The sequence below is a fragment of the Corylus avellana genome, chromosome ca2, assembly GCF_901000735.1.
Source record: "Corylus avellana chromosome ca2, CavTom2PMs-1.0".
Taxonomy (NCBI): domain Eukaryota; kingdom Viridiplantae; phylum Streptophyta; class Magnoliopsida; order Fagales; family Betulaceae; genus Corylus; species Corylus avellana.
Window position 1 is genome coordinate 11,116,289 of NC_081542.1, and position 12,457 is coordinate 11,128,745.

At 34.2% G+C, this 12,457-nt stretch overlaps 1 protein-coding gene across 1 annotated transcript; it reads left to right on the forward strand.

Moving 5' to 3' along the window:
* The first annotated feature begins 4,299 nt into the window (after positions 1-4,299).
* On the forward strand, positions 4,300-9,740 carry LOC132171068 (acyltransferase GLAUCE-like). The gene is made up of 3 exons (XM_059582284.1): positions 4,300-4,787; positions 8,501-8,924; positions 9,089-9,740. The coding sequence occupies exons 1-3, from the start codon at positions 4,329-4,331 to the stop codon at positions 9,568-9,570; spliced, it is 1,365 nt and encodes a 454-aa protein (XP_059438267.1). The 5' UTR covers positions 4,300-4,328; the 3' UTR covers positions 9,571-9,740.
* Positions 9,741-12,457: the final 2,717 nt, after the last annotated feature.

Genomic DNA, 12,457 nt, shown 5'->3' on the forward strand with positions numbered 1-12,457 from the left:
CCTCCAAGGGCCATGGGGGTGGCCGAAGCCACCCTTTGTGGGAGTGAACTCCCCACTTCTACTTGCAAGGTAATTTCTTTTCAGGCGAAATCCTAAACTTCCTGTTCACTCTTCAGACCTAAGCTTTAATACTCCTAAGAATGATGAAGAAAGAGGAGCAGAAAGCAGTACTAATAAAGAATATTTCAACATTGAAATATTCTGAAAATTCACAAAAAAAAAAAATTACGCAAAGCATGTTAATTTTTGAGAGAAGATTATAGGAAAAATGAGCAACTCTTTTTTCATACTATTTTTTTCTTCAATAATCCTTGATTAAATTAAACCCAGAGGCCAGGTATGCGAAACCTATTCAAGCATCCAATTATAAAGTCATATGACTTGATGCCCAATTTATGTTTGATAAAATATGAAAATAAAATAGAAAAAAGTATTAATGAGGAGTGAAAGGGAGAGTCAGAAATTTGACGTGTAATCGTGTTACAATATGGTATATTTATATAGAATGAGTAGTTAGATCTGCTAGTAAAAATAAAGAAAATATTGAAATTTATGATTTTATACAGAAATTTGTGGCAGAAAATCTTATAGATTCTAACATTCTATGCAAACTCAAGATAGTAAAATTGAGTTTGAGATTAAGTTGAATCTCTATCAATTAGGGGTGCACAAGTGGTTATTGCCTCTAACTAGGAGGTGGGTATCGGTTCGGTCGGTGTCGGTAGGGGCATTTTCACCTATTGATTCATAAATGTCGGTTAATTAACCGACATCATACCAACAATAAAGAGTAATGCTATAAGTCTTCTTAGAATCCTTGTAAAGTTATCCTAAATGTGATGTGACTTTTAAAATTATCGTTAAATTTATGATGTAATTTATTGACTTTTGATCTATTGATAATTTTAGAAGTTACATCACATTTGAGATGACTTTACGAGAACTTACAAAATAATTAAAAAAAAAAAAAACGTATAGCATAACTCATTCTAATAAAGGGCAAAAAGAAATAACTTGATTTATGCCAACTCATAGGAGTTATTCTCAACAATTAATGGTGTACCGCAACCACTAAAGGCTTATTTGACATTTTGGGCCACCTTTTCGACAGCATTGGGTTGACAATTAATGCTTGGAAGCGAAACAATGCGTCTACATGTGCTCAGCCATGTCAATATCTTGGAGAAAAAAGTGTTATGAAACTAGAATTATACTTTACTAATAAGTGCAAGTAGGGCAGATATGATATCATATGATGGCTATCTCCTATAATTATCGTAGCAGGTTGTGTATGGAGTCAATAAGGACTTTAATCCCCATTTGATAGTGATTTTTTTTTTTTCCTTTTTTTGGTCATTCGCACAAAAAGTGGAAAATGGGAAACGAGGATTCAAATTAATGACTTGCGCTTCATAAAGCGTAATTCCAACCGATTGAGTTATCCATCGAAGAGGATAGGGTGTAGTTATTATTCTAGTTTTCCAATTTAATTGATATTATCCTAGTTGTACCTCTATTTGAGCCACGATCAATTAATAAACAAATTTGCAGAAAATGATCTCCAATATAGTTTTCTAGATCTCTACAAGCCTCTTGTTACGTGCTTAAAAACTTATCAAATCCTCTGCCACCCATAATCAACTCCATGAGATGGTGGACTCCTTAAGGCTGGTCGTCGCTACGCTTCTCTCACTCTAGATGCCTGCCATCGATACCAAAGACCATTTTTTTGGGTATGAGTAGCCGAAGATCAAAAGGCAGAATGATTGTTTGGGCTTGGATTGATGATGACATGATGTGGTATATATGGTTGTGGGTTAAGCTAGAATTGCATGGATCCAGATCCCCTCCAATTGTGAATCTTGGCCGTTCATTTTTATCTAACAGCCCACATCAAGCCATGTGTTCCACTTAAATTAAATAATAAAATATTAATTAATTTTTAAAAAGAAAATAAAAAGAAAAATATTAAAATCAAATAATAAAAAACTAGGGTGGCCGGCCATCCCAGTTGAGTCTAGGGGTGGCTTCGATCATCCCAAAACTAGGGTGGCTGAAGCCACTTGGGTGGTTCAGCCACCCCCAAGGACCAAATAAAAAAAAAAAAAAAAATTCCCGAGGGTCATGGGAATGGCTTCGGCCACCACCCCCAAGGTCCAAACCCATCATTTTCTAATAATGGTTAATTCTTGGGGTGGGCTTCACAATTTCTAGACTAACTGATGGCCTACCACCCCAGCTTTTATTATTTGATTTTATTATTTTTTTATATTTTTTCTTTTTAAAAATTAATTAATATTTTATTATTTAATTTATGTGGGACAGATGGCGTGATGTGAACTATTAGATAAAAATGAACTACCAAAATTTATAATTGGAAATTCTCCAATTTTCTCCTAAATTGGAAGAGCTCCAGATCCGAATTGCATTCTCAAATGGGGCCTCTAATTAAAGAGTAGTGAATGATGTGACGAACAGTTAGTTAGGCGTCCATGATCATGACTGATTTGAAGGAGTTCTTCATGGCCTATTAATTTTTCTTAATTCACCGACTTGTTTGGCTGGATTTGGTGTTCATTTCATGTGTCCTATCATTAAAATCCTTGTTTGGCAAAGCAATTGTCTTTTTTTTACTGTATCTAAAAATAATTAATATGGTATAAAATTTTGAATTTTTTGTATTGAAAAGTAAAAATATTTTATTTTGTAATAATTTTTTTATTTAAATAGTAATTAAAAACAAATAATGTGATATAAAAACTTAAAATGTTTTTATGTTAATTTTTTTTTCAAAAAAAATGGTTCATATAAAGAGATAGCCAAACAGGCCTTTAACCATGCAAATTTAAGCTTATCACATTTTGTGAGTTGATTGATTTAATACTCGTCCGGGTCCCCACGAGTACCACGGGTGAGGCGTTTTCCCACTCATAATTAATATGGTTGGCATTCAAGAAATGTCATAATCCTACCTTAATTTCTGCATCCATGCATGCACATCATTCCATATATCATTTCACATCATACCATCTACTTATTCTCTTATCTAACTCTTAGTTGTCACCACTGAATTCATAAACTTTTAACAGCATGAAATTCAAAATAGGAAAAATAATAATAATAAATAAAAGAAATTGTAGCTACACATTATTATTATTATTATTATGGGGGAATGCTGGGTGTTCTTCTGGTGTTTTTTTAATCTTAGATGAATATTATTTTTAAAAAAAAAAAATAAAAAATAAAAAAAAAATGCTAGGTGTTCTCCTAGTCCTAAGTAGAAATTATTTTCTAAAAACCAGGTGAAAGAAATAAGGGACAGTTTTTTTTATTTTTTTTTTTAGCAAATAATATACACTTAGGATCAAAAGAACCCTTAACATTCTCCAAAAAGAAAGTGGTCTCTCGGTCGAGTTAAAAAAAAATAATATTCACCTAGAACCAGAAGATCACCTATCATTTTTTTATTATTATACAAGGAAAAATATTAAGTGTTCTCCTGGTCTTAGATGCAGTGGTGGATATACACAAGCCCGCCCTTGGTAATTTTTTTTTAAAAAAAAAATATATTTTTATGCCCAAATTTTCTACTAGCTCATATAAAATAAACCAAAATTTCAGATCTTTGACACTTTTAGCCGCTATAAAAATTCAGCTCAGCACAAATTCCAGCCCAAAAATCAGAGTAAACTTAAGGAGAGGGTGTTTTACAGTACTTTTTACCTACCAGACTACCATAAATTGTTTTTGGTGTGCTTATTCATTGTTGTTGGCTATTAGTACGTCACAAATCTATTATGTGAAGCTTGTGATGAAAGTTCTCTTAGCTGAGCAATGAATTGTCTTTCACAAGTCCCAGCTTCATTATATTTTATTATTTTATTTCTGTCCCTATTAAGACAAATTCTTAGACTCGTCATTGTTTAGAGGGATATTATTTTATAAAAATCGGGTGAAAAAAAGTCCAGTACTGTGTACCATGCACACAATTATTCCCAACCAAAATATCTAGCTGTTTGAATACACAATAATACTCAAAATAATAATAATAATAATAAATCCTCTCTCCTTTATCAACAAAACCTACTCAACCACTTCTGAAGTAATAGCACACCGCCAACATTCATGAAGAATTCATGATGACCACTTTTCTTTTCTACATTGACGTGTACATGTCCACGTGTATATATACGTATAGCATTAAAGCAATGGCCAGTTGCTACGTGTCATGATATCAACCGCTTCTGTTTATATATAGCTATAACTATATAATGTAAGATTGATCATCCAACACGGATTAATAAATAATAATAAAATTAAAAACCGCCATGGGAACCCTCTACGAAGGAGCTCCATCTCTCCTGCAAGATCTGAAAGTGAGCATCCATGGCTCCTCTCTAGTATTTCCCAGCGAAGAAGCAGAGAGAAAGTCCATATTCTTATCCAACATTGACAAAGTTCTGAACTTCAACGTAGAAACGGTGCATTTCTTCCCACGGAACAGAGAATATCCTGCAGAAAGAGTAGCCGAGAAGCTGAAGAAGACGCTGGCGAAGGTGCTGGTCCCGTACGATTTTCTGGCCGGAAGACTGAAGTTGAACCCAGAAACGGGACGGCTCGAGATCGAGTGCAATGGCGGTGGAGTTGGGTTCGTGTCGGGTTCTAGCGAGTATGCATTGGATGAGATTGGAGACTTGGTTTATCCCAACCCGGCTTTTGCACAACTCATTTCCAAGACTTTGGATTTCTTGAAACCAGCTGATGATCACCCACTTGCTATTTTCCAGGTAAATTTAAGATCACTCCCTAATAAGCATTCAAAGCAAAAGCGCTGTTTTTTTTTTTTTTTTTTTTTTTTACCGTAGTCGAGTTGGTGAAGCAGCTGAGTATGCAATTCCCGCCCTTCTTCTTAGTGATCGTGTGTTCGAATCCACTTGCGATAATAGTCATATGAACCAAATGCTACTAAGAAGAGGCTTTATTCAATTCACACTTTGGTGACCGAGGTTGTGGTGACAAACTCGCCTTTCCAGGCAATAGCTGTAACTCAAACCGGACATTTCACAATTGATGAAAACCCCAATGATCACGCCCAAGGGGAAAATCTACAGTGATCGCCCCTTCCCATCATTTTTTATTAAAAAAAAAAATCTTTTATTATTTTAAAAGAAACCAAATAATAATATTATTATTATTTTTTACTTGTTTCTCTACTTCAATTAAATAATGTTTTAAAATTTTTATTTATTCTTATTGAAATATGATGAAGCTCTAATACCATGTTGAAGCTTGTAGAAAATAGAAATATTGAAATAATAGCGAAAGTAAAATAGGCAAAGAATTACGAGTGGCTCGGTTGTGATCATTCACTTATTTGTTTACAATACATAAGTCTATTTATACAAGAAAACATAAATCAACCTATACCAGGCAATATAAAATCAATATAACAGTTCTTAATAGATGAGAGAGAAAAAGAAAATAAATATTTTTAAGTTAAAAAAAAAATTAAAGAATTTTCACTTTTTCACTCCTCATATTTTGAAAATTTGTTCGACAAAAAGTTAAATTTAAAATAAAATAAAAAAACTTGTTAAATAGCTATTTTTGTAAATCTTTTCAATTTTTCAAAATTTTTTTTTTTTAACAGAAAAGGTAAATAAAAATACTGTAACCCACGTTATAGGAGGATGCATGAGATTTATAACTAATAAATGCCCACCTCATTATTAGATACGGTATGGTGATCATAAGCATTTCCACGTGTTTCATTATGATACAGATGAGCGCTGACCTTGTCCGTACTATTTCTTCAGTATGAATTTGCTGAAAATCCGAATTGTTTCATTCTATTTACTATTTGTTTGGATAACTGGCGTGTACTTTTTTCTTTCCTTCTTTCGTTCTTTTTTATTTTTGTGAGTATTTTTTTTTTCTTTCCTTCTAATTTTCTAAAATTAAGATTCTCATATTCTAAAATCCGAATCATCTATTTTATCTAACAATTTAAACAGAATAATGTTATAAGTCTTCTTAAAATCATTTTGAAATCATCATAAATGTGATGTGGCTTTTAAAATCACTAATAAATCAAAGTTCAATACATCACATCTCAAATTTAACGGTAATTTTTAAAAGTCACATCACATTTGGGAGGACCCTAGTAGGACTCTAGGAGGACTTATAACATTACTCATTTAAACAAATGCAGAAATTTGTGTGTTACTAATGTAATTAATTTTAGTTTTCAATATGCCAAATCTACTAGCCTTGGTAACACAAACTTTTAGATTTGTTTAAGCCTTTAGATGAAATGGATGGCTCAGATTTTAGAATATGAGAATCTCATATTTTACAAAATTTGACGGGATCTCATTTTGAGATGCATATATTTTTTTAACATTCTTAATAGTCATTTATTACCTTTTTACTAACCTAAGAGCTCAAAGAAATATGATCCATTTAGTGTAAAATGATGGGTAATATTGTAAATTTTGTCCTTCAACGTTAATATTAAGACAATATTATCCTTCATTTTATACTAAATGGATACTCTCAATTTCATTTGAAATGAAGAGGATCCGAAATGGAGAGTATCCATTTAGTGTAAAATTGTGGGTAATATTGTAAATTTTGTCCTTCAACTTTAATGTTAAGACAATATTACCCTTCATTTTATACTAAATGGATACTCTTCATTTCATTTGAAATAGAGAGGATCCTATTCCAAACTCAAACATGTTAGATGATACTTGGCATTTATCAGGGTAGGTTAAGACAGAAATTTGCTACAAACTGGTTTGTAGCTAATTCATACAAACTTATTTAATAAAGTGATATGTGTCCCATATGTAACACTTTAGTCCCATATTGGAAAGATGAAAAAAAGTCCACATAGAGTGGGTGGTTTATAAAGATAGTCATAGGTGGTAAGTCTCACATTGCCTAATTACTATATGAAATTGAGCTTTATAATGAATTATATGGAAGCCCCAAATTGACTAGTCATTTTGGGGTAATAGCGCGAATGTGGCTAGCGCTTCTCCCTGGGTCGTTACAAGTGGTATCAAAGCCACTTAGTAATGCCAAGTCATGTGATACTGAAGCACTGCATGACATGACTCTAACGAAGTCGTCAAGAATTTAAGAGTGGGAGTTTGTAACACTCCGGTCCCATATTGGGAAGATGAGAAGAAGCCCACATAGAGTGTGTGGTTTATAAAGATAGTCATGGATGCTAAGTCGAATTTAAGAGTGGGAGTTTGTAACACTCCGGTCCCATATTGGGAAGATGAGAAGAAGCCCACATAGAGTGTGTAGTTTATAAAGATAGTCATGGATGCTAAGTCCCACATTGCCTAGTTACTAGGTAAAATTGTGTTTTATAATGAATTCTAAGGAAGCTCCAAATTGACTAGTCATTTTGGAGTAATAGCGCAGATGTGGCTAGCGCTTCTCCCTGGGTCATTACACCATATCTATTAAAAAAACATATGAGAAACACATAGTAATGCTATAAGTCACTCTTATGTCCCTCCAAGAATGATGTAGCTCTTCAAACCACTATTTGCCTTCTGATTGATCACTATTATATTTTGATCAAATGGTGATTTTAAAAGCAGCCTCATTTTTAAAGTGACACAAGAGTGATATAAAAGGGACTTCTAGAATTACTCAAAACACATATTATTAAAAAAAAAAAAAAAAAAAAAGTGTTTCTCACATGTTAAGGGACACATGTCATTTTATTAGATGGGTTTGTATGAATTAATTACAAAAGAGTTTGTAGCAAATTTCATCCTCTTTCATTTCCCTCCCCCCTTGTGCGGACATGTCAAAAAAAAAAAAAAAATCTTTTGAAGGTCTCAAATTGCAAAAAATAAATTGATTGGAATTGCTTCTTTTTTTAATGTACTTTTTAAATCATAAATAATGCGGTGCTTTTTTTAAAAACGCACAATTTTAAATGTTAAATTATGATTATAAAAGTACATTTTAAAATCATTATTTTTAAATTATACCTTTTGAAATTTCAAACCTAAACAAATCCTTAGTGGATGGAATAATTACAATTGCTATTTAATTCAGTTCTATCAGTGTAGTATCAAATACTAGAACTGCTCTTATATATACATATATATTCTAAAATCCAAACCTTAAATATTAAATTAAAACCGTAACTTTCAAAATTTTATTAACTCTTGGTTACATCTTAATTTATTTACCCTAAATATTAAAAATATACACTATAATATTTCTTTGGATTACGATATCTGATATATATGGACAAAAATTTCCTCTAAATAAATTTCTTTTAACATACTCTAATAAGTAACAAGTGTCATTCAATCAATTTTGTAATTAAATTGTAGTAAAACTTACAATATTACGTAACCATTTAAGCACTAACTAATTTTGTTTTTAAATCAAATGATCAATAAATTAGTTTGTACCTAGCTTTAGATAAACATTTATAAATAATAGGGAAATAATTGTGCAGGTGACCTCATTTAAGTGTGGTGGTTTTTCGATGGGCATTTCAACGAATCATGCAACATTTGATGGCCTAGGCTTCAAGCTCTTCTTGGACAACTTGGCTGCTGTAGCTGCTGACAAACCCCTGGTCGTTGACCCCTGTAATGACCGGCGACTCCTGGCCGCCAGGTCCCCGCCACTTGTCGCATTCCCACACCCTGAGCTCCTCAAGCTCAACACCCCTGCTGGCCAAGACTCAAACCCTCCTGTCTTTGAAGCCACCCAAGAAGACCTAGCCTTCAACATTTTCAGCCTCACTTCTGCTGACATCGCCCACCTCAAGGAGAAGGCCAAAGCCACCGACGGGGTCCATACCAACACGCGTATCAGCGGCTTCAACGTCGTTACCGCCCACATATGGCGGTGCAAGGCATTATCATGCGACACAGGTAAAGAAATTCATAATGAAATAGGAAATAAATGAAATAAAATAGCGGAAAAAATTGAATACAATCAAATATGATTGCCTAAAATGTAAGAGACTACAGTCGGTTTGAAATCAATCACATCTAGATTTGAATACAATCAATCTGATCATATATTCTAACAACAGGGAAAAACATGGAGAGATTGTCCACCATCCTTTACGCGGTTGACATAAGGCCAAGACTAAACCCGCCATTGCCGGCATCTTATTCAGCGAACGGGGTGCTCACTGCATATGCAAGAGCTTCATGCAAGGAACTGAGTGAAGGGCCATTTGCAAGAGTGGTGGAGATGGTCTATGAGGGTGCAAAAAGGATGACAGATGAGTATGCAAGGTCTGTTATAGACTGGGGAGAGTTGTACAAAGGGTTTCCACATGGGGAGTTCTTGGTTTCATCATGGTGGAAATTAGGATTTGCTGAGGTGGCATATCCTTGGGGGAGGCCTAGGTATAGTTGTCCTGTGGTGTATCACAGGAAGGACATCATTTTGCTCTTTCCTGATATCAACCAAGGTTGTGGAAGCAATAGTGGGGTTAATGTTTTGGTGGCTCTCCCAAGTAAGGAAATGGAAAACTTCCAAACCCTCTTTCACAAGTTCTTGACTTGAAAAAAAAACTCTATATCCTTTGCTCTCTTAACTAAATATGATTAATGCAAGAGTATTGAAGATTGTATGTGTAGTGTTTTCTTATGTATTTGAAATGTAAACTTAAAGTTATTTGAAGAGGACTATAGTTGATTGAGAGGACTCATGAACTCTTTGTAATTATGAATGAATGCATTATAAACGACTATATTTATATATTTGGTGTATGATGCAAGAATTTGATAGCATTAAAAAAAAAAGAAAAAAAGGTTAATTTTATGTATATGAACTTCTTTTTAGTAAGGTAAATGGTTAATCAACTTTTTGACTTTCTTCAATGTATATGAACTTCTGTTTACTAAAGTAATTGGTTAATTAACTTTTTAACTTTCTTCAATGCAAAGGTATATATTGTTAATGGGGTTTTCCACCCTATAAATACCCCCCTCCCACGCTCATACCAACCCATTTTACCTTCTAAATCCTAGAGAAACCCTGCTTGAGTGTCTTTGTGAGCCATGAGTGATTTCCTTGGTGTCCTTGGAAAGGAAGGAGGAACCACTTGAGGATTATTACTGCAGGAAGGTAATCATCTCTCCTTAGTGTTTTCTTAAGATGTTATGCTAGCCTTATACTTTACAGTAACTTAGTTGTTAGAAATCTAAAAGTATAGGTCTTAATCTTGTTATAAGCATTTCTTTTCTATTAGACTTATTCTTGTTGTATGAAGATGTTAGTTTGGGATAAGAAGTGTTAGAGGACCTTTTGTAGCCTTGGAACCTCTTTAGAACTGCTTAGGAGATCGTTGGACCAAATGAGGTTCCACTTGCACTCTCTGGTCGAACGATCGGCCAAAGCCCGAGCGCTCGCCCCAAGGCACTTCAGGGTAACACCATTTTGACCAGACGTTGTATAATCCCTGTTTTTATGTTCTAGATTCATTTTAGTTTGAACATTGGACTAATACTAGGCTTTCCGCAGATTTGGAAAACTCGGACCCTTTGGAAGAATTTTCGAAGGACTTATACGACCTGGGTGAGTACGAACTCACATGATACTAGCCATTAGTTTTCCTGCATTGCACAACTATTTTGTGTACCAAACATGTATTTTACAACTCTCATGAAATACATTTTGTTGCATTATGAACTTTACCATTTGTGAAAATGTCCTACTTAACAAGATAATGAGACGACGAGATTTGTAATAGTATGCATGCAAAATACGGACAAGACTAATTGCATCGTATGACATGGTACAATAGTACATGCGGGATAAAGGCCATGGGCTTACTACACATGTTAATTTTATGGTCAAATGTATGTGTGGATGTGATATATGGGCCTTTGATCCAATGTTGTTCCATGACCAGCGCAGCCTTAACGGGCAGGTCATTGCAGAACATACATCATTAGTAGCGTGGGTCACCCGAGGTTGGACTCTGTCGGGCTGTTAGTGTTATGGACAGTAGCATACAATGGTCGGGGCACCAGCATTGTATTACAGGTCACTCGAGACAAAGCCAACCCTGCTGAGAAAGGATAATATATCGGACAAACCATACAGTTGAACTATCATTGATTCACATGATTATAGCATGTACTATACCTATATTGCATTCATGGATAACTGTCATACTTAAAATGTTGCATCCTTTACCAAATAGAGTTCATCACTAAATAGCATAAGTACTATGTGCATTTTTACTCACTAAGTCTTTAGACTTACCCATTTATTTTTCTCTCAATTATTATGTATAATTGCACGGTTTATCTAGCATAGAAGATGATGGATGTGGACAACCAGTTGGTGGTGTGGCGAAGGACCTAATTTAGGTCATTTTTTAGGATATAAACCCAGTTTAGCTCAAGTCCATGTGGGACAATAGAGGAACCACATGGGCGGAGAATGGAGATGATTAAGATTGTCATCATGCCGGCATTACTTAAACTTAGGCGTTAATTTTGTTATCTTCTTTTCAGACAATTACCTTTGGTTTTTGTAACATATTTTGATGATCGGTCTTTGACCAGTACAATTGGAGGATCTATTTATCCTATAAAGTTTTATCGTTACTCTAGTTGTTATAATTGTAGTATTTAGTTGTTGCTTTCTTATTCCTGTGGTTGAAAGTCTTTCGTTGTATTCTCTCTTTTTGGAAAGGTTACAATCCCTAGGTCTTGTTTTGTAAAGGACAAGGTTGGGAGACGAACCATAGAGCCAATTACCAATTAATTGATTTTCACAGGGCGTTACAGATTGATGCACTAAGTACAGAAATTTTAAGAATTGCAATTCACACTATAAAAAAAGAAGAAGCTATCTTTGCTTCATGAAAACAAAATGGTGGATCAAAATTCACCTAAAAAGTTTATATAGACAATTTTCTTATGGTAATTTTTTTTTTTTTAAGCACAAGCAATTTTTAAGGTCAAGTTTATCTGTAAGTTGAAATATGTCTGATAGACAAGGTTAGAACTTGTTTGTGTTTGAATTTAATTTGCAATAAATGAATCCATAAAATTGTTTTGACACTTGTTGGAACAATTCTAGGCAGGTACGACACTAGAGCAACTCTAAGCAGTCGAGAACCTTGACCTACAAGACAAAGAACAATTAAACACAAGAGCTTGCCGAAATGTACCGACAGGGGATAGCTTTGATGCCTAAGCCATTATCCTTATAGAAAGAAATAACAAATGAGATTACTTGAATGGTCAAAAGTTCTTATAACTTACCTATGGCATCATTCCTCCTATTTATACCAATTGATTCAAGTAGTGGAGGGACCCACATTTTTTGGATCTACGAGCCGAGACTCGCAAGGTGTTTAGGTCGTAGTTGTGAGCCATGACGTGTCGCTTGTGCAAAGCCTATCACCTTGACAAGGCACGGTGATGAGACAAGA